The sequence below is a fragment of the Aythya ferina genome (genome assembly GCF_964211825.1).
Source record: "Aythya ferina genome assembly, chromosome: 19".
Lineage (NCBI taxonomy): Eukaryota > Metazoa > Chordata > Aves > Anseriformes > Anatidae > Aythya > Aythya ferina.
Window position 1 is genome coordinate 1343739 of NC_140309.1, and position 22461 is coordinate 1366199.

The 22461-nt window shown below is 49.2% G+C and overlaps 3 protein-coding genes and 1 long non-coding RNA gene across 9 annotated transcripts; 2 read left to right on the forward strand and 2 right to left on the reverse strand.

The window, feature by feature from the left end:
• Window positions 1-1167: 1167 nt before the first annotated feature.
• LOC311421140 lies at window positions 1168-4517 on the reverse strand. Its single transcript, XR_014684722.1, has 2 exons — window positions 3901-4517; window positions 1168-1424 (listed from the first exon to the last, which is right to left on the reverse strand). It is a non-coding gene; the product is annotated as an uncharacterized lncRNA (long non-coding RNA).
• SPACA6 (sperm acrosome associated 6) lies at window positions 1424-6249 on the forward strand. Its single transcript, XM_084492712.1, has 8 exons — window positions 1424-2926; window positions 3508-3582; window positions 3923-3991; window positions 4246-4269; window positions 4356-4433; window positions 4700-4803; window positions 5282-5435; window positions 5759-6249. The coding sequence occupies exons 1-8, from the start codon at window positions 2653-2655 to the stop codon at window positions 5911-5913; spliced, it is 933 nt and encodes a 310-aa protein (XP_084348838.1). The 5' UTR covers window positions 1424-2652; the 3' UTR covers window positions 5914-6249.
• Window positions 6250-11104: 4855 nt separating this feature from the next.
• Window positions 11105-14156, forward strand: LOC311421137 (fibrinogen-like protein 1-like protein). Of its 3 annotated transcripts, none has more exons than XM_084492709.1 (3): window positions 11105-11331; window positions 11890-12021; window positions 12952-14156. In XM_084492709.1, exons 1-3 carry the CDS (start codon window positions 11328-11330, stop codon window positions 13578-13580), a joined length of 765 nt encoding a protein of 254 aa, XP_084348835.1. In that variant the 5' UTR covers window positions 11105-11327; the 3' UTR covers window positions 13581-14156. The 3 variants fall into 3 exon arrangements, with proteins under 3 accessions (XP_084348835.1, XP_084348836.1, XP_084348837.1); XM_084492710.1 differs by having other exon boundaries at window positions 11237-11331; window positions 11941-12021; XM_084492711.1 differs by lacking the exon at window positions 11105-11331 and adding an exon at window positions 11574-11679 and having other exon boundaries at window positions 11941-12021.
• Window positions 14157-17098: 2942 nt separating this feature from the next.
• LOC311421135 (fibrinogen-like protein 1-like protein) lies at window positions 17099-20146 on the reverse strand. Of its 4 annotated transcripts, none has more exons than XM_084492705.1 (3): window positions 19982-20146; window positions 19257-19373; window positions 17099-18120 (listed from the first exon to the last, which is right to left on the reverse strand). In XM_084492705.1, the coding sequence occupies exons 1-3, from the start codon at window positions 20049-20051 to the stop codon at window positions 17477-17479; spliced, it is 831 nt and encodes a 276-aa protein (XP_084348831.1). In that variant the 5' UTR covers window positions 20052-20146; the 3' UTR covers window positions 17099-17476. The 4 variants fall into 4 exon arrangements, with proteins under 4 accessions (XP_084348831.1, XP_084348830.1, XP_084348832.1 ...); XM_084492704.1 differs by having other exon boundaries at window positions 17099-18132; window positions 19982-20134; XM_084492706.1 differs by having other exon boundaries at window positions 17099-18132; window positions 19914-20048.
• Between the last annotated feature and the right edge of the window lie 2315 nt (window positions 20147-22461).

Here is a 22461-nt window from a genome sequence, read left to right on the forward strand (position 1 = left end):
GTTAGAATTATTCCCCAGCAACTGCAAACATTATGCCAGTTGCCATTAAAGCTCGCTGACCCTCCTCCCATCTCTTTCTTAAAATCTCGGACATCCCCGGAGTTAATGGGGACGGCCACATATCCCACACCAGGTTGTGGTCCTCCCATTGCTATTTCCCTTAGTGAATACAACCCCCCTTTGTTTCTAAGCTGCTATCTTCTGGCTTGACTCCTAATCACTGGTCCCTGAGTGCTAGAGTCAGAGTCGCTATTGGCATCTCCCTGGGATTAGGAGGCCCGGGAGTCGGAGGGGCTGCAGGTGGGGGTGGTAGAATATAGGGAGGCAGTGGGGCTGGTATCTCTAATTCTCGTTTTTTCTTACACCTCCCATCCCCTCCTTTTTCTTTTAAAGGGTATAAATTGGCTCAACTTTCCGAGCTGATCCAAAAATGTGCATATTCACTCTCTTCTAAACTAAAACGTTCCTTTGAATTCACATAGATATTTAAGGCCTGACAAATCCAGTCTTCAAAGGACCCAAATACAGGCCAATAAAGGCTGTCTCCTCAAATTTGTTTACCGCCCCAAATTTCAACAAAATGAAGTATCATTTTTACTTTATTCTTTCCCCACCTAGAAGGGGAATCATCCCAATTTTTAATAATTAATCCCAAGGGACTATCTGGAGGAACAGGGGGTAACCTAACATCAGACATTACCCCACCCATGGGACCAGAAGGCTTACTCTTCTTCTGTCCCATCTTCCGGAGCGCCTTCACACACACACACAAATCGCTTCCCTCTTTTCGTGGCCCAGTCCCTCGCGGGATGTGGGAACCACACTACCGAGGGCTCCACACTCACTTCGTCCTCTTGGACATCTCACAACGCCACACTCTGGGATACCCAACCCCAACCGAACGGATCACCAGCCTATACTTACTCACTCCTGAGTCTTCGTTCAGTCTTCGTGCACAAAGATTACTAGGGGTTGCCGGCTTTATTTGCTTGCTGCTGAATTTAGGATTCGTCAGTGAAGGATTTGAATGAAAGTAGTCCTAGTGAAGGCCGCTGAAATCAGTGGGGCGCCCCCTTCAATGGGTTTTTCAATCAAATTGCCTTCATCCGAGTCACGGCACCAAATTTGTTATAAGTTGCCCCCTTAATTAATTTTCAGAGACTATTGTTTTAATCATATAAAGGAATTTATTGAGTAAGCAATCAGCAAGCAAAACAGTGCTGGGCGGCCGGGGAGTCTCTGCTCCGCCAACGGCACACACCTCACCCCTGCCAGGGTCCCTTTTTATATCTTGGTAATTCCGGGGTTACACAGCACATTCCAGTACATTCTGCGACTGCGCACACTGTTGCTAGGGGGCCGTCTCTGTCCCTCTGGTGGTCGTGAAGATGAAGGTCGTAGTCTTCCTCAGCCTTGTGGTTCAACTTTTGAGACAGGAAGGCAGGATGTTGATACACTAGTTTAGCAACTTATCAGGAGGTGGTTACATGAGCTTTGCAACAGTGTCTTTGAACAAAAGAGGCAACTGAGATGCAGAAAGACAGAAAGGGAGGGGATTCTCTTTTTCTGTTACATTAAGCAAAAGAATTTTCATAGTGTCTAGCCAAGCATTATACAGCTCCTTACTTCAGCAGGGAGCTTTCGCAACTCCCGCTCCTCAAACAGAACTCCTTGTTTTTATAATACAAAAGACAATGAACAAACATTTATGGTGTATTACAATATGAGGCAGCTTCTGGGCTCTTCTCACAGAGGCCAGCCCTGCAGCTCCCTGCTACCAAAACCTTGCCATGTAAACGGGCATCAGAGCAACTCTAAATCCCAGCTGGGGTTACAGGAGACCAAATTCCCCTCCAGTTCCCCAGACTCACACCCCCACTTTGAAAGACAACCCCACTGCTCACCAGCATAGCAACATTTTTTGGCTGCCAAAGGGTCAGCATCAACCTGGTCTTAGGGAATATGTATCACAGGACAGCCTGGACTGGGGCATGGAGCAGAGGAATACAGGCATCCCTATAACCTTCTGCCACAGACCTCCATCTTGATCTATATACATTGGGCCCTCTACCCCTGTGCCCCATCTTGGCTGCCAAATTTCATCTGGGACACCTGAATTCCCTCCAAGCAGAGACCAGAGACAGGGAAAGGGATGGGGACAGCGTAAGGGGTCAGTGACCTCAAAGAATACTTATTTCAGTGATCGCAAACAAGAGTATGAAGGTATTCATCAGATGGGATAAGGAGAAACCCTTGAGTGGTTTCCAAAGGATGGGATTTGGAGACTGACAACAACTGGATTGAGGGTGCTGAGGGATAAGATTATAGGAGATGAGGTGGGGGGAATTAGACATTCAAATACAGGTAATTTGGGGGTACCAAATAAAATGATTGGTGGGGAATGAAGGTGAAGAATTTGGGGAGACCAAAATGAGGATACTAGGAGCCCCTTCTGCATCCCCAAAACCCCAGGGGACACACATGTCTGGGTATCCCCAATCCCCATAGGGACCTCCCCAAAGGAGGGAACCCAACCACCAGGACCCCACCTAGGAACCCTCGTGTTCCCTGGAGACGCAAGCAGCTGGGCCTCATCCAGGAACCCACCTGTTCCCCGGGGACCTAGGCATATAGGTGCTATGGTTTGGGGACATGGGGTGGTGGTGGGTTTCCCTCCTGCTGGTGCTGGCCCCCTGGCTCCCTGGACACCCAGTCATCCAACCAGTGGAACCTGGCCTGTGGCAGTGGGTAGTCCTGGTGCCCTGGCTTCCTGGGGTTCACCCCTGCCTGCTCTGCTTTGGGCCTCCCATGCAGTGGACCCGTCTTTGCCATGACATCACCAGGACCTCCCTCAAGGGCCCTCAGCAGCAACACTGCCTGGAGGCGCTTGCTGAGGCTTCTGTGCCACTTGCCCCTGTCACTGTAGGTGCGTGGTAGGACCCCTGGGGACACCCACCTCCCTGGGTACCCCCATCCTGACTGGCACCCTAGGAACAACCATCTCAGTGGAGATCTCCACCCTGAACAGGATCCCAGAGCCCTCAGTGGATTCCCTCATAAACCAAGGCCCTCACTCTGACACTGAACAGGAACCTTGGTAGCTGGGGACCCTTTTCCTAAAGAGGAACCCCACTTAGACAAGCATCCTGGGGACCTTCAACCATGCCAAGGTCTCCCCAGTCCTGACTTGGACCCCAGGGACCATCTTCCAGCACCTCTCGACTCTGTCTGACACTCCCCCAACTATGACCTGGACCCCAAGTATCTCTGGGATTCCCAGCCTTGCCTCAACACTGATGATCACCCAGCCCTGACCAGGAAGGAACACACTAGGGAATTCCATCAACTCCCAGCCCTACTCAAGAGCTTGGGGATCCCCAGGGATACCTGACCCTTCCCAGAACCCCTAAACCCTGATCAGGATCCCAGCCCTTAGTGGAACCCTCTCCATCCCTGAACCTCCAATCCTGACCCTGTAGAGGTCCCAGTGCCTTGTACTGGTCTCAGGGTCAAGTCAGCGTGAGGCACTTCGGGAGATCATCATGGATGCCCTGCATTTTCTGGAGAAGCAGAAGGAAATAAGTAAGCAGCAACATGTATGGGGATGAGACGTGAGAGGATAAGGGCATGAGGGATGGGATATGGAGGACATGAATGGGGATTTGGGACTATGAGATTTATGGAGGTCTGGGGTGGTGTGAAGGGATATTTGGGGAATCCTGAGGACATAGAAGCTTCAGCATATAGAGAGTCCGGGGCTTTAAGGGGATATTTAGGGATGCATGAAACTCCAGGATGGGTATATTGGATCCAGATGTGTTGTAAAGGGAATCTGGGGAGTTGGGGGTGGAGGAGTGTGGGGTTGAGATTGGGGGACTGGGGAGAGGAACATTGTCTCACCTGGACATCTGGGAGCCTCCAGAGCCTTTTGAGGTGTCTCTGCAGGAAGCCATCAATATAATCTGGGTGAAGCTGAGCCAGCTGGAAGAAGGTATGGGCCCAGCAGGGATCCCCACTCAGGACTCCCACCTGGGTGAACCTTGGGACTCCCACCCCAGCTTTCCCATGCCAGGGACTGACACTCCCCCTCCCCTGGACATCTATACCCCTGGGATTCCCACCCTGGGCATACCCTTCCTGGAGATGCCTCCAGGGTTGCCAGACCAGGGCTGGACAAGGGCTGAGCTCATCACAGGGATATGGACCCCTAATGATCTCAAGTTTAACTATGCTTTCCCCCACCAGCTCCAGCCTGCATCCCCCCCTGTGGTGAGTGCCTATCCCTCTGGCTTGTTACCCCCTTTCTCCTATTACACCTCCTATCTCTCTGGGGCCACCAAACATCTCCCTCCCAGGGTACCAGCCAGCTGCCCGCATCTTCCAGTGTGCAACCTGCCGCCTTGTGGACTGCCAGTTCCCCCTGGACTGCCCAGGTAGGGGAGCCATTTTCAACCCAGATCATCCAGACTGGACTAAGAACTACCCCAGAGCTGGGTGCCTCAAGGGCTCTTGGGACAACCTTCCTTTCTGATACGTGGGCATGCCTGCTAAGTCCATCATGAGTGCGTGAGAATGTTCTAGGATACATGCCAGTCCATGCCTACTGTGAATGTATAAGCACGTGCATTCATAGAGGAGTGCAAATATTTCTGTGAATGCATGAGCATATGTGAGTTAACATGCCTGCCAATGTTCCCAGTTCAAGATGTGTGGGTCCATGAGGATGAAGCCATCACATTGCACTGTGATGTGCCCTTTGCTGTCCCTCCAGACCTGCCCATTACCTGGATGTTTGCAAAGGATGTGAGTAGCTTATGCATGTGCAAGAGTATGTATAGACATTCATGAGAGGAGTGGGCATAGCAAGACCACTTCTGTGCTTGGCATGAGAACTATCAATAGATGGAAGTATTGCTTATACTGTAGATATAAATGTGCTATAATAGCATGTGTGAGAGTATGCACAGGATGGAAGCAAGCTAGCACCCATATGAAGGGTGAGTGAGCAGGAGGTAGGGCAGTTGTGTGTACAGATTCCTGTCCACTCGTGAAGGAAGTAACTTGTGCATATGTTGTGCTTATGCATCCCTGTGTGGTACACACAAAGGCACGAAGAGCATGTGGGGGACAAGGTGCGATGCACATGCATGAGACAAAGGGCACAAGGAGCATAAGGGGGACATGACAAGCATGCACATGACACAGATGCCTTTGCACAGCACATGTGCTATTGTATGATCCCGATGGACGAGGCAATGTTGACATGTTCCCCCATGTCCAGATACGCACACAGGACCTAGCACTGTTTGAGGAACTGCAGGAGAGTTTGGGGGAACCTCCCAGCCTGACCCTCCAGGACCCCACTCTAGGAACCATTGCCTGTCGCCTGGGGGCCCCATCTGAGACCCTGGCCCGCAAGTACTTCTACCTCAATGGTACGCACAGAAACCTGAGTCTCCCAAGGGCAATGAGTAGTGTGGGATGGAGCAGGACCCCCAGACACCTGGTTCAAAAGGAGAGGAACTGGGGTGTGTGTGAGCCTGAATATTTGGATCCATGGTAGAGAGGTTGGAGTGGAGCAGGTGTTCCCCGATGCCTGCCTCCTCTCAGGGGCAATGGAGCATGTGGAGTGGGGCAGGAACCCTCAGATGCCTGGGTCCGTGAGGGCTGTTATGTCTGTGACTGGAGTAGGGGCTGCCAGAGCACCTGTTTCCTGGGGAGGAGTACCCTTTGACCCTAGGTCCCTGCATCCCCACAGTATCAGGGGGAAGTGTGGAGGCAGAGCAGGGACTCCAGGCCCAGTTCAGAGCTGTGCTGCGCTGGCCCCACAGCAGGACCCCCTTGCAGCCCACAGTGTCACTGGAGCTGGGGCTGGCACTTGGCTTCATGGGGCTAGTGCTGCTACTGGTGTGAGTACTCCTAACCTTATAAACTCAACCCTCAAAATCACCATGCTTCTGGAGACCCTCACAGACCAGCACAGTATTCCTGAATCCCCCTGATCTCCCAGTCCCTAAGCAGGAATCCCTACAAATGTGAAGAAGAAGGGGGAGGGTGTGTGTGGGGGCGGAGGCATAGACTGTTGTGACTCATAAACTGACAGGGCATCATTCATATTTTCCCCTGGAACTCCCATCATCCTCAGGCCCATTCTGGGACTCCTTACTTGCCCAGGACTACCTCAGACCACTTTGCCTTCTTGCTTCCCCCAGACTTAGGTCTCCCTAATTGCCCCTGAGACCCAGTCACTTTCACCCATTTTCCCCAGAACTCCCATAATCCCTTTGCCCCCTCCTCCTCCCCTCCACCCCCCCCAATTTACATTTGGGGGACTAGCTGCCCAAGACCCCCCAAGACCCCATACTTTCATCCTGAGTCACCTCAGTGGTTCCCAGTATCCCCAGCTGCCCCATGATCCCCTTCCCCCCCCCCACCCCCCAAAAAAAAAATGGTGATATAGGGCCTCTTACTCTTTCTCCATTCTTCCTTCCTCCTCCCAGGGCCTCTTGGTGGTGTTTCCGGAAACCTCCAGAGCCTCCCCTGTGACTCCCAGGCATCCCAAAGACCCAGACAACAGGGACCCCAAGGAGAGTTCAGATTTACCTGGATTTACACCACAGGAGCTTGATACATGGATCAAATCCTGAGAATTGAAATATTTGCAGCTGCTCTTGTTGCACTAGGACACCTGGGTCATTCCCCTAACTCTCTTCCTGTGTGGAGGGGTAGAGAACTTGATTCTGTTGCAAAATTATAATTTATTACCTGTTATCTGTTATAAGTCTGGTTGCATTCAGGGTACTGTACTATCATGATTACAAATTCACAATGTAATACACCCTCAGTCTAGTCACATACCATGAACTACCACGGCCACACTTAGAAAGAGTTTGGTCACATTCAGTGAGAACTATCACAGCTAGATTTAATGAGTAGTGCAATATTAACGCAACAGATACACAGGTTCTTTGGTTTGCTAGTGATAAATTCACTGTCTGAATACCAATTTGCAAATACCAAAAGTATGAGTAATACAGCCTGGCTACAAACATGTTAAAAGATATGAAGCAACTCTATAGAAATTTCTAAGTTTCCTGAGGAGGCACTTGGTATGACCGTGTTCAAATCTTACCAAAAGTCATCCCAAAATGGGGAAGAGAGGCTCAGCCCACCGACTGATCCCAGAAGTCAGAAGATATCTTTTAAGATACTATCTTTTCCTTCACAATGATATCTTCCCCAACACCCTCTCTCCCTTAAGCTAATTTATATCATTTTTTATTAATCAGGTGCAGCTTGAGTGACTCTAGTCATATATACCTTTGTTACTATTCGTGTTTATCTTACAAACAAAAGTTACCATAAAGATACGAAAAAAACAGGCAACAAACTCAGAAGAGTATGCCCATATCCTTTTGATTCTTATGGTCTCAAATAATTGGTAAAAAATCTTTCATCATCTGGATTCCCATCTGAATTCCTCCAGAGCAACAGGACATTGACAGCACAGCAGTCCTGAGCAAGGAACGAGGAATTTCTTGTCTTGCAGCTATCTGATAACACAACGGGGCCACCTAAAGGCTGCATCTCATATTTCTAATAAAAATAAAAATAAATAAATAAAAATAAAAATAATGCTATAAAAATAATGAAAAAGTATTGCAATCTTTTCAATCACTATTTTCCCTCAGATGGACAGTCATGTAGTGTGAAGGGGCTATTCTGAGCCTAAATACTGATGACAGGAACATACACAAGAAATGGAGGGTAACAGGAAGAGACAGACATAGGACATGGGCTCTCCCGTACTCTCAGACCTCTCAGGCTCTTTTCTTGTCTCTGTCCCATGCCACAGCAAGCATGGAAGGGAATCAACATGTAATGGAGCAGCTGAAGGCAGAAAGAAGACCGGTTTGCTGCAGCCCCACAGCAGAGGACACCAAAGACAGAGACACCAAAGGCACAACCAGGGCAGGACAGAGAGCAGTCTGAGAAACATGGGGTAAAATATTTCTGACAACACCCAGGGAGATGTCTCCAGTGGAAGGCACAATTCACAGGCATGCATCAGGCACAAACCACAGGTATGCCCACATACTCACAGACAGAGCCTTCAGCTCTCCTGTTGCCCTCGCATGATCAAAGGATGTCATAAGCTTCTCAGCCAGCTGCAAAGTGATGGGACCATCCCTCTTCTGCCCCATGAGAGCGAACATGCTCCTGAGTACAACGACAGCTCATGTGCTGATGCCTTTGTCGGCATCCTGCAGCTGCTTCATGATATCTGGCAGCAGATACTCCTTTTTCTTGCCTGTATTAAACAAATAATTTCCTTTTTCTGATGTAAGAAAGGATCACATTGGCAGAAATGCTCTAGTTATTAGACATCAATTTCTCCTCTGGCTTCCTAACAGGTGGCATAGGAATTATTGCAGCAACCTCTTGACATGCAAAGATTCCTGGCACAGCCTTGAAGGTGTGGGGTGTTGGGGAGGATGTAGAGAAGAGAGGACAGCCTATGCGCCTCACCACCTGATTGCCAAACACTTTTCTGGCAGACATGAATAGGCAGCTCAGTTAGTGATCAGCATTGTCTGGACAACTGCCCATGTAGCAATCAGTCCCCTCTGTGGTAGATTTTTATCCCATCAGGGTTCAGTACACCAGTGCCAGCACTCTGTGAGTAACCACAGTTTGTGCATAGAGGATGCAGTGCAGAGCAGGGATCTCTATGCCAGCACAGAGCATGTTGCAGGCCCTTGGTGGCACAGAGCTGCTGTCTTAGGGCCCAGAAGCATGTCATGTTGGCCTAGCCCTGTGCTTGGGCTCATTTTTCTCATGATAACCTGTCAACACTGCTAAGGCACTCCAAACACCGTCCCTTCACCTGAACCGGCACTCTGGAAAAGCTCTGGAAAAGGTATTTCTTCACAAGAAGTCTGGTTCAACATGAAATCCAGTTATCACTTCACCAGCTTCTGGTCTAATGTTTCAGATAGTTTTCAACAGCTTTTTTTTTTTTTTTTTTTTTCCCCAAGGAAAAGCAAAATATTGCTTTTGACTGACTGAAAAGAGAATGCCAGGCATACTCAGAAACCACCGAGGGTTCCAGGACACCTCAGGACCATATGGAGAAGGCAAAGGCAGGCACTAGGAGAATGAAGAACTGACTACTGAAGAAGATCAAGTTTCAGACCAGGTAAGGAACCTAAGGAGGAGTCCAGAGTGTGGAGTGCAGAGGAGTCCAGGAAGGCTGGGCACTCTTCAAGAAGGAAATCTTAATGGCTCAGGAGCAGACCGCCCCCACGTGCCCAAAGACAAGCTGGCTCAGAAGACCTGAACAGAAATCTGTGGCTAGAGTTCAGGAAGAAAAAGAGGGTTTATGACCTCTGGAAAAGAGGGAGGGCCATTCAGGAGGACTATAAGGATGTTGCAAGGCTGTGCAGGGATGAAATTAGAAAGGCCAAAGTTCATCTGGAGCTCAATCTGACTACTGCTGTTAAAGGTAACAAAAAATGTTTTTATAAATACATAAACACAAAAAGGAGGACTAAAGAGAGTCTCCATCCTTTACTGGATACAGGGAGGAACTTAGTGACAAAGAGATGAGGAAAACACTAAGGTGCTTAATGCCTTCTTTGCCTCAGTCTTTAGCAGCAAGACCAGTTATTCTTTGGATACCCAGTCTCCTGAGCTCGTGGAAGGGAACAGGGAGCAGAATGTGGCCTTCATAATCCATGAGGAAATGGTTGGCGACCTACTACAGCACTTGGATGTACACAATGGGGCCAGATGGGATCTACCCAAGGGTACTGAGAGAACTGGCAGAAAAGCTGACCAAGCCACTTTCCATCATTTATCAACAGTCCTGGCTATCAGGGGATGTCCCAGTCAACTGGCAGCTAGCAAACTAGCAAACTTTTCTGTGATTCTGTTGGTTGGAAAGCTGCCTGGTGGAGAAGGACCTGGGAGTATTGGTGGATAGTCGGCTGAATATGAGCCAGCAGTGTGCTCAGGTGGCCAAGAAGGCCAATGGCATCCTGGCTTGTATAAGAAGCAGTGTGGCCAGCAGGTCTAGGGAAGTGATCGTCCCCCTGTACTCGGCTCTGGTGAGGCTGCACCTTGAGTACTGTGTTCAGTTTTGGGCCCCTTGCTACAAGAAGGACATGGAGGTGCTTGAGCGAGTCCAGAGAAAAGCAACAAAGCTGGTGAGGGGTCTGGAGAACAAGTCCTATGAGGAGAGGCTGAGGGAGCCAGGGTTGTTCAGCCTGGAGAAAAGGAGGCTCAGGGGCCACCTTATTGCTCTCTACAGGTACCTTAAAGGAGGCTGTAGCGAGGTGGGGGTTGGTCTGTTCTCCCACGTGCCTGGTGACAGGACGAGGGGGAAAGGGCTAAAGTTGCACCAGGGGAGTTTTAGGTTGGATGTTAGGAAGAACTTCTTTACCGAAAGGGTTGCTAGACATTGGAACAGGCTGCCCAGGGAAGTGGTGGAGTCACCATCCCTGGAAGTCTTTAAAAGACGTTTAGATGTAGAGCTTAGGGATATGGTTTAGTGGGGACTGTTAGTGTTAGGTCAGAGGCTGGACTCGATGATCTTGAGGTCTCTTCCAACCTAGAAATTCTGTGAATCTCTTTCAGCAGGCTCCTTGCAGCTCAGGACCATTGTCCACTGGGGAATAGAGGGCTCACCTGCTTTTCCCTGACCACCTCCACCACACCCCTCTGCCTGCTGTCATGCAGTGCAGAGACCATTGGACACTTCAAAATTCTGCCCCACAACAGCCAGTCTCTCTGGGAGCCTTGAGGCTGCTGAAAATTCCTTACCAAGAGCCAGGCTGGGCCTGATAAAAACACAATAAACAAGAACCACTTGACTTGGCAGTACCTTTGCTGAAATGGTGGGGGGTGGGGGCATCCTCAGTGTTTGCTTTCCATGCTGAACGATGACTGTCATCCAATCGCTTATTTACTGAGCAGCACTCTTCAAAGCTCCCAGATACACTTCTCCCAACAGAAATTTCATCCAAGGAGAACAGCACTCACAGAAGAGAACATTCCAAGGACTCTTACGGGCACAGGTGTTTTTTTTTTTCCAGCTCAGAAAGCTAAGTACCAAGAACCACAGTCACCTTCTTCTCAGGTTGTGTTTTCTAAGTGGAAAAAAAAAAAAAAAAAAAAAAAAACAGTGTGATTTCCTTCTCCAGGAGAAAAGCTGAGAAGGGGTTGGACCCACTCACCCCTCCCACTGCACAGGACACTACAAAGGCCTCTGTGAGACCTGCAGCTCCACATCTTTGTGCTTCAGAAGACATTCCTACACTGACGCCATGGGTGAGTGAGGGACTGGGAAGGGGGACACACCTTGCCATCAATGGGAGCAGCCCGTTTGCTGGAAGCAGCGATAGGGCAGCCCAACAACAGGGAAACAGTCTGTGCACTGTTCCTTGCACAAATCAGTGCATGGTGACACCAGTGCCCTCTTAGGGCATTGCTCACCTGACATCCCTTCATATACCAGCACCCCGCTGTCTGACTCACCCCAGCCCCCCAGCCAGTTCCCTGTTTTGCAGGCTAGGAATGTTTCCCTGTGAGAACTTGGCTCATTTAGCTGTTGGGTGCTTTGCTCCAACTGAGACCGTCACATACATGGCTTTTTGAGAGCTGGCAAAGGAAAAAAAGGCAAGGATACCTACCCATTGGGTAAAAGAGATGAGGCCTTTTGGCATGCTCTCCAGCTTGCACAGACCTGTCTGATGCTACAAGCATACTTGGTGCATTCCAGCATCTCAGATGGTCATGATACACTGTGCAGTGCTGGAGCTACGGGATTTATCACTTCTGTGGAGGGAGGGTCACTTTTCATCTTTTCTACATCTTTTCCCTTCCTAGTAACACAGTGCCTTCTACCTCTTGCTTGTGTTCTGGTCTTGGCTGCCCCAGGTCTGTCCATGCCTATACAAACCCTAACCATCTTCAAGAAAACTCTCACCAACACTTCAGCAAGTGCTCTGAAGAAAACCAGTAAGTAGCATCCCATGGGCATCACAGTGCTCTCACCAATCCCATTTCAGTTCTTTGGTCTGGGCCAGCCCAGGTGGCACAACCAGTGCTCTCAATCAGTGATTGCTTGATAAAGTAACACATGGGGGAAAGTGTGTGACAGTGCCTCAGATCCATAAAACTCGTCCATAGTATATACTGGTAGGCAGGATGCAGAGAGGCAGCATAAGCCTCAGGCTTTGCTTATTTGAGGAGATTTCTGCTCATCTTGTAGGACAACCTTAACTGCATTGGGAGAGTGCAATCCTAAACGAAGTGAGTTGAAGACAAGGGGAGATCACACCAGCCAGCACAGGGTGGATCCAGTGTTGTGTGCTCATGTACTGCCAGCTCTATCTGGAGAAGAGCCTTATATCATCCCTAGCCCTGACCCTGCTCCAGGATAAAGGGCGGTGGATGTGAGGAAGCATACCCAGTGTAGGCTGCAGTACTCTGTGTGTGTGTGCACATACACCATGCACAATGATGAAGGTGTATGTGTGCAAGAAAGGGCCATTCCTCAGTTCCCTAAGTTGCTGGCAGAGACAAGTTCTTCTTCACCTCCCTGCCCAGTATGACCCCGTTTTAGCTACACAGCCTCTTTTTCAGGAGACCCAGAGGAGCCCACCAGTGTCCCTATCAGTCTCCAGGCCTGATACCAGCGTAGCCCAGTAGGCTACGTTGGTAGCCTTTTGCACTAGGGCCTTTCTATTAGGTATCCTGTTAGAGAAAATGAGCAAAGGGCTGAGGTCAACCCACTCTCACTTCCAGCAAAGCAAATTGACCTTTAAGGACTGGGACAACTGAGCATCTCCAGGGTATTCTGGCCACGTGTCCATCCTGCCATAGTGTGAGGTGTGGTCTTGTTCTCTTGCACAGGTTTTTAGTAAAGTACTCTCTCTCCTATCCCAGGTTGGCCCAAAGACTGCAACGAGCTTGTCTCTGGCAGCCCCAGTGGTGTCTACATAATCCAGCCCACAGGTCTCCACCCCATCAAGGTGTACTGTGAAATGAATGTGACAAATGGGGGCTGGACGGTCATCCAGAGGAACCAGAAAGACACAGCTGTCACCTGGGCTGAGTCCTGGAGCACCTATAAATACGGCTTTGGGAACGTGCACAGTGAGTACTGGCTGGGCACCGAGTACATCCATCAGATCACCAAGCAGAAAGTCTACCAGGTCAGATTTGTCATCTGGGATGCCTCAAACAACATCAAGTTTGCAGACTACAACTTCTTCAGTCTAGATGATGAGTCTCATGGCTACCAGCTGCGGCTGGGCTCCTACACAGGGACAGCAGGGGATGGCATGGACTCAGACAATCCTAGTAATGTGCACAACAACATGAAATTCTCCACAAAAGACATGGATCAAGACACTTCAAGAAAGAACTGTGCATCCTACTCTGGGGGTGGGTGGTGGTACTCAGCATGTTATTCTGTACGGCTGAATTTCAAGGGTGGCATGACATGGGGTAGCCTGTGTAAAGGGGACTGCAAATCCTCCCTTATCCTCATCAAACCAGCTCCATACCACTAGCATTCTTCTGCACTGGACATGGCCAGATCTGTGCTCTGCTGGTCTACTCTTTATTGTCTGGGGGGCTGGGGATGAATAGGGGTGTTCCAGCATATCCAAACCTCTTTTCTTTTGCTCTTCTCCTGAAAAGTAGTGATGTTCCCTGCTTTATCTATGGCCTATCACCTGTGATACATTTTTAGGATCATTAGTAGAATAAGACTTTATAAACAATTCAGTTTCCAAGTGTGCTGCTTCTGGGGAGAAAACTGTTATAAAACCCTCCTGATCCAGCAAGAGCTTATTCTCTTTCTCCTTTGAAATTAGGCATGATGACCACTGACTTAAGCAGAAGAATATAATTCATTACTCAGTAACCTGTCCTAAGGTGCTCTGAGGCCAGGCAGGCCATACCTCTGCTGTAGTCTGTGTTCATCTTGCAGAATAAAATTATTTTCAGAACCTGCACAGACATGAAAATGTCCTTCATCTGATGCCTGCTTCTGCCAGGGGGCTCCTGGTGCAGTAAGAAAGCAAAAGAGAAATTTTTCACAAGATTCAAATGGGGAATTAAAAATAAAACCTGCACTTAAGAGAGCTGAGTTTCAAGGTATGGATCTTTCAAAAAGGGGATGCAGTACCGCATGGCCAACAGCTAGAGGTGAGGGTGGGAGGAAGCACCATCTCAGTTCAGCCATACCCATGTTGACCTGGAGACCTAAACAGGGCTGCCAGGCCAGCATCATCTTGCCTTGTCAGGTTTGTGAATGATGGTCCTGACATCAATGAAGATGAAGATGGTCCTGACATTGATGAAATCCTGACAATGAAGACTGAGAACTGGTAACAACAGATGTGGAGAGAAGGCAGAGGTACTTAACTTCTTTGCCTCAGTCTTGACTAGTGGTCAGGCTTCCCACATCTCTCATGTCCCCAAACCTCTAGGAAGGGCCAGCGGAGCAGAGTTCCTCCCACTCTAAGCAAAGAGCAAGTTCAGGACCTCCTGACGCAACTTAACAACTACAAGTCTATGGGCCCTGATGACATCCATCCCAGGGTCCTGAGGGAATTGGCTGATGTAGTCACCAAGCCACTCTCCATCATATTTGAAAAATCATGGCACTCAGACAAAGTTGCCAGTGACGGAAAATGGGAAACATCACTCATTTTTAAAAAGGGTAGAAAGAAAGTCCCAGGGAACTACAGACCAGTGAGCCTCACCTCTGTGCCTGGGAAGAATCCTGGAACCAATCCTCCTGGAGGCAGTGTTAAGGCACATGCAGTACAAGGAGGTGATGTGGGACAGCCAGCATGACTTCACCAAGGGTAAATCATGCCTGACCAATTTGCTGGCCTTCTATGATGGAATGACTGCATTAGTCAACAAAGGGAAGACTGACCAATGACATCTACTTGGACTTCTGTAAAGCCTTTGACACAGTCCCACATGACATCCTGGTCTCTAAATTGGAGAGAAATGGATTTGATGGGTGGACCATCTGGTAGATAAGGAATTGGCTCAATGGCCACACCCGGAGAGTGGTGGTCAATGGCTCTATGTCCAGGTGGAGACAGGTGATGAGTGGCGTCCCCTGGGGATCTGTCTTGGCACTGGTGCTTTTCAATATCTTCATGAATGACATAGATGATGGGATCGAGTGTACCCTCAGCAAGTTTGCAGATGACACCAAGCTGAGTGGTGCAGTTGATACAATAGAAGGTCATTCAAAGATAGATGCCATTCAAAGGGACCCAGACAGGCTGGAGAAGTGGACCCATGTGAACTGAATGAGTGTAAGTTCAACAAGTGTAAGTACAAGATGCTGCAGCTGGGGCTGGGGCAATCCCAGACAGGAGTACAAACTGGGTAAAAAACTCATTCACTCATGAGGTCCCACCTGGAGTACTGTGTCCAGATTTGGGGCCCAAGCACAAGAAAGATGTGGACCTGTTAGAGTGAGTCCAGAGGAGGGCTACAAAGATGATAAGAGGGCTGGAGCTCCTCTCCTGTGAAGAAAAGCTGAGGGAGCTGAGCATATTCAGCCTGAAGAAGATGAGGCTCCAGGAAGACCTCATTGAGACCTTTCAATAATTAAAGGGGTCTTATAAAAAAGATGGAGAAGGACTCTTTACTTGGGTAGATAACGATAGGACAAGGGGAAATGATCTTAAACAAAAAGAGGATAAATTTTGACTAGACATTAAGAGGAAATTCTTCACTGTAAGGGTAGTGAGGAACTGGAACAGGTTGCCAAGAAAAGTTGTGGATGCCCCATCCCTGGAGGTGTTCAAGGCCAGCGTGGATGGGGTCTTGACCAAACTGATCTAGTGGGTGACATCCTTGCCTGTGGCAGTGGGGTTGGAGTTAGATGATCTTTAAAGTCCCTTCAAACCCAAGCAATTCTATGATTCTGTGATTCTTTCTCAGCCAGCACCACCCTCATGTGTTCATCTTCCCATACATGGGGGCTGCAGGCCCACCAATGACTCCAGGACAGCACAGTGCCTGTGCTGCCACCTCAGAAACACAGTGCAGCCATAGCTCTGCTGACTGCCTTGAGAACTCATGCAGAGATCTTGGCCTGAGAGTCCAAGCTGTTCAGAGTTCACAATTGCAAACCTTCCCAGAGCTCAGCTTTTATTTCAAAGACACAGGAGAGCAGTGGCTTCTTTCAGGCCTTAAGTTCAAACTTTCCTCCATTGCAAAGGAGATCCATGGCCACATTCACCCTCTGCAGTACAATGGGACTGACTTACCCATGCCACCTGTCCTCCCCTCATGCTCTTAGAGAGCCCACCATATGCACCACAACCCAATTGGTGTTTGTGTGTGTGTGCCTGTCTTCCCATTCCCAGCATGGAACAACCACCCAGCCACGGACAGGGGCAGATGTGGGGCAAGGGTTTTGTGATACCATGGGCTTTGCTGGCCCTGTTGACTGATACAATAATAAGCCTTAGAGCCTTACAGCCACAGTCTTGTGCACAGTGGCTGGAACAAGTCATTGGAAGCATCCAGAGACCTGAGAACCAAACCACAGACAGAACAACAGCTAGGTACAACAGCTGTACCTAGCTGTGTACAACAACCACATCAGAGGGACAAAAGTTTATGTTACAGGCTGATGCTGGGGAGAGTCAGTAGCAGGGAGAATTGCCCTCAGACCTTTCAATGAGGAACATTCAAGCATTTCATAAAAAGAGAAACATCAACACAAAAGCTCTGCAAAGCACACCAGCTCTTCACTGGCTCAGCAGAGAAGGAAAATCAGCTTCACGGCTGACTCCACTGCCTGAAAAAAATCATCTTGAAATGAGCAGCCACCATGCTAGGCCTGGGGAACATGTGATGTGCTCTCTACGTTCATGGGAAATTTGGAATTCCTTAGGCAGGTGTATATTCTTGCCTAGGAGGGGATCTATGGGGATCATAATGCACCCACTATCCCCCAGGTCGACCATCCTGAAGGACTAGACAAAACCATCCCCACACACACACACACATTTCTGACGCAACAGGGAGAGAGAAGGCAGTGAAGTCTGGCTCCAGGGTTTATTGTAGCTGATTTCTTCCACCATGGTTAGCAGAGTTGAGGGGCTGATGGGGCCTGAGGAGTGAGCAGGGTCTGAGCAAAGCAGGGATTGCACAGGGAATGGAACTTGCACTTCTCTCCTTCATCCACCCCAAACCAGTGCCCCTGTTTCAGTGCTGGCCAGCATAGTAGCACTGGGTAAAGCTGCCCACATGCCCAGGGCTCCAGGAGATGGCTCCTGAGCCCCAGAGCTGTGGTGTTTCAGCTGATTACAGTGCAGGAGCTGCAGGCAGTGCAGGACAAGCACTAGGGTTGGTACAGAGTTGCTGGCAGGCACAGGAACAGGACACTGCATTCCTGCAGCCTCCTGGGAGGCTGGCCCCTTCAATACAGATAACACACATCTGTGGGTTTGACCAGGATGAGGGAGGATGCGCAGTCACCACTGTCGCAGAATCCTGGCCAGAGGATGTGGTTTTTGGCATTGAGCAGGACATTCTGGCATCTGTCATACCACCAGCCCCCGTAGCTGCTGGCACAGTTCCCACTGTACTGGTCCTGATCTCTGTCGGTTGTGCTGAACTTCATGTTGTCATGTATTCCCCCCTTCTTGGGATAGTAGCTGGTCAGATAGTCATCCCCATCACCAGAAAACCGACCCAGCCTCAGTGGGTATCCAGTGGCTTCGCTCTCCACCCTGAAGATGTCATATTCAGCATAATGGGTGACATTGGCTTTATTCCGCACAACGAAGCGGACCTTGTAGGTGCCTTGCTGTGTGAGCAGGTGCAGGTACTCGGTGCCCAGCCAGTGATCACCCTGCACATTCCCAAAGCCATACTTGTATGTGGTCCAGGATTGCTTCCAAGTGAGCTCAGTGTCATGAGAGTTTCTCTGGACAACAGTCCAGCCCTTTCCTTCGGTGTCCATGTCGCACCACACCACCCGTGGGGGAGACTTTGCTGGCTGGATGACATACACCCCACTGGGGCTGGTCTTGCGGAGATGGCTGCAGTCGGCGGGGAAACCTGCAAAAGCAGCTGTGGTAAACAGAGAGTAGGGTGGGAAAGAGGAGGGCCATATGAGTCCGTCAGGACAACAAGGAGCTCCAACAACAGAGAGCAAGGACCCAGAACAAAAAGGGCTGTTTTTATCTGTGGTCTAATCCGCATAGGTGCTTCCACTGGCTGGGATCTATTAGATCTAATAGATATGCCCTGGGATCTATTGCTCATGACTTGATATTTCATTTGGATCCTGCTGATGCATCTGTACAAGAAGGGAGGGGGAAGAAAATCTTCCAGATACCAGTCACATCTTAGAAGCATAGCTGACCTGCACACTGAGCCCTTAAAATATTGAGCTGCAGTTCCTGCAAAGATCAGAAGTGTGCAAAATGCTCCACTGGATGAGGACGTGTGAAAAATTATGTTTTCCCTGGAGGTCATGGCATTGCAAAAGAAGACTAAGAACTAAGAAGTTTTACCTAGATCTGATGGAGATGTCTTCCCCCAGCTTGTTGCAGTTTATCTGTTAGCAGGACTGATCTGTCATTATTAACTTGCCAAACTAGTTTGCCATCTAATTTGTTTTTCTTGTTTTGTTTCTGATGATGGGCAACTTTCTGTGGATACTTCAGATTCAGCCTTCGAAATTCTGCTTATCTTGGGCATAAAGGTCTTGCATGGAATGTTACCCTCCCTTCAAGAAGGAAGGGAAGACTCCTAATCAACAAGAGCTACAAAAATAAGTGGATGGATGGATGGATGGATGGATGGATAGATAGATAGATAGATAGATAGATAGATAGATAGATAGATAGATAGATAATGTGCTGGGAGGATCTCTGATGGAGCTGAGGTGTAAAAAGAAAAAAGCACTGCAGAGCAATCCTGCCAAGTTACAATGTTTAGGCAGAAACACCTTGGTTTCAGCCTGAAGCCACCAAGGGTTCTAGGCTGGCTTAATGAGTGTCAGGCTTCTTATCTTACAAGATATGGTCCAGGGGTTAGTGTGCATGAGGAGTTGTTGTGTTGTGCCTAAGCCTGACTGCATCGTGGCCTATCTGGCACTTAGCAGACCCATGGGTCAGTGCTGAGCCAAGCATATACTTTCCTGCCTTGGTGCCCAGCAATTGCCCCCAGTCTAGTCCATCCATACTTACCAGTCCGGGAGCTGGCAGTGGGTACTGCTGGGCCTGCACTCACACAGAGAAGCATCACCATCACCACAGGCAGGATGACAAGGTTCCTGTGGAGCAGGCGTGTCCCAGCCTGGAGCCCTGGGGATGGGAAGGCCCAGCACTGTCAGGATCCCTGAGCAGCCCTCCCAGCCCCTGCCAATGTCCCCCAGAAAGCCCTGACCAGAGAAGGCAGAATCACAGGACCCAGATCCAGAGGATGGGTCCTACTGTACACGTACCACCACCCAAGCAGACAGGAGGAAGTCTCCTGGTCCCACACACTGACATGAGCCTAACCCCTCTGTTGCTGGCCACCGGCACACCCCTAAGCCCTGCACCAGCTCAGTACTGGGGGAGATGCCAGTCATGCCTGGGGAAGGACCCCTGAGCATCCGTAAGTGCCACATGTATCGACCAGGAAGGAAAAGAAACAGGTTGGAATTCAGTAACCTCCTCTGACAGGACAGGGGAATACAGGACATAGGTAGCCTGGAAAAAGCATAATCTGGCACCATGAATGTGTGTTGTCTGGTGCTTTGGTTTTGTATTCCTTCTGCTACCTTGGTGCCTGGCCTTGTATCACCCAGGCAAGATCATGGTTGCTGTCCTGACAGTAATCTTGCGCCTTTGTATACTCACCCTGTGCAGGTCTCATTTGAGCCCAGCACCACATATGAATGCAGTGTGCCTCTGGGAAGGTAACTCACCCATCACAAAAGCACAGCTGAGCAGAGAGCAGGAACTCAATGATGCAGCCTCCCATGCCAAGTGTTGCATGGTGACTTTATAGGTACTGCACCCACTTGTGGTCACAGTTGTTATTTGTAGAGGTACTAGTAGACACTTACAGTAGACACTTACTGACTGTGACTCAAGCAGCTTTCAGATCGCATGACAGCATAAGTAAGCTCACTGGAGGGAGGGAGTCATGCCCTTCCATCCAGAGAAGTACAAAATAATCCCCTCCATAAGGAGGGATTTCAGTTATTGACTCTTTCAGCTACACAAACACTACATGTGAATTGCCCATTTGGAACAATTTCTGGAGAGCCATGATCAAACTCAAGTGGAGAGAGCCAGCTTTTTAAGGACACAGACTATCAAGGGAAGGGAGGTTAGGTTTCCATTTGTCCAGTTTCAAAGGAGACCTTGGAAAAATGAGTACACATCTTCAAGAGACCTTCCTGCTTGCTAACTCTCCACTGGCAGGTTTCAGGATCAATTAGTTAAGTCATTGGGCTGGAGCCAGTGTCCAGCAGCCAGAAGTTGTTGCATACAGAATGTCCCAAGGCACCACAACCTGCATGGGCTAAGCAGAGAGCATGGCTCCAGGTGACAAACAGGTGCCTGTGGTTCCCTTTTCCATTCTCCTTCCAAAACCCTATCTTTGGCCTGGCAAAGCCTTTCAGAGCCCCCAGCCCCAGTAATGTTGCCCTGTGGCAAAATGCTCTCAAAACAGGTGGTTTGGGAGAGCTGCCTTTTAGGCCAGAAGATGCAGACAACTCTATCACTTTGTCAAGCCAATTCTAAGAGTTTAAAGATATGGCCCTTCTGCTTTTTTCTCCTGGCAGACAAGCACTGTTTTCAGCAGTGTATAGACCAGATCTGTTGTCTTCTTGTCACAGCTTTAAATCCAGTGTGCACACCAAACAATAAAGCTGAGGCTCCAACCGAACTTTCCATACTGCAGGAACCCATGTCAATTAATGCAGCTTGGAGGTCTGGATGGACACTGGCATCCAGCCCTCTCTGAGATAAGGGCTCCTTGGATCAAATTCCATCTGCACCCTTACATCTCACCCCTTCTTGCTTGGTTAGAGTCTGAACATCCCAATCCCCTTGCCCTTAGCCTTCTTTAGTTTGAGAGAAGCATAAAAGCAGCAATTCCAAGTCCATAGGTGGAGGAAAGCCCAGGTTACCCTGAGAAGAAGGACCCCAGGCAGAACGGTTATACTTCCGTTCTGTGTAGGCAGGGGAGGGAAGTGGGTGATTTAGGAGCTCCCATGAGCCACCTTGTGTCAGAGGCCATTGGAGGTGAGAAATTGAAGGTCTCAGGTTGCCTGTGCCAGGGCTGGCTGGTGAACTGCTGTTGGCCCACTGCTCACAACAGGACTGCTCGATGCAGAGGGAACATGAGCCCCATGGGGCATGGAGAGAAAGTCCTCCCTGCTCCTTTGCATAGCAGACTCCACTAGACTGTGCCAAATGAACGCATATGGTATTTCTTTCAAAGAAGCATTGTGTCAACAGGACAGCTTATCTGCAACTCAGCAGATAACAGACAACTCTGTTGTAACTTTAGCTCAAATATTCCAGTCAATGGTGTCTTCAAGGCGATAAAACAAGTGTTTTCTAAATCACTCTGAAGTGGGATCTGTTTATAAGAAAGATGCAAGAGAAACTGTGAGAAGATAAAAGTTGGAAGCAGAGCTGAGGTCAACATCCAAACACTGCGCTCCAGAGAGGGAGAGCACACAGCACTGTGCAGGACTTAAGGGAAAATGAGCTACATCTCTGGGAGAAGCAAAGGCTGGCTGCTCCTTAAGGGCAGGCAAGTCAGGAGCTCAGTCAAGAAAACAGTACCCTCACCAAAGGGGCTCTGTGTTGCAAGGGCTGAGCACAGCAGACAGCTGAGTGTTGGCAACACCCCTAGGCAAGGCAAACCTGGTTGATTAACCAGGTCAGGGATACTGTACAAAAGGACAAAAGGCAAGGGACAGGTCTGGGGATAAGCTACAACATGGATCTGAGTGGTCAATCTAGGAGACAAACTACCTACGGTATAGGTCTAAGATCCATTCAGAAAGCAAGGCCATAGACAGGACTGGAGCCCAGTTACCCATACAAGTATTTCAGGTCAAGACTAAAGGCCTAGGGCTGAGCTGGAACTTCATGGATGCATGGATTGAACTAACTGAAGGTCCCAAGTGGAGTTGGTGCCAGGGGGTGCTGAGCCATTAGGGCACACCAATGTGCTCAAGGCCATGCCAGTAGCAGTTAATCCTAAAAGTGTAAATCACACCTGGCTGTACAAGTCTCTCATGCTCCACAGGCTCCACTGTGTTCCCTAGCCTTTGCTATTGCTCTTCACACTGATAAAGTGCCTTTTCCTGGGAGTACAATGCATGTTCTGCTGCATCCACCTCTTGCACAACACCTGGCACCATGGCTGTAGTTGTTAAGAAAT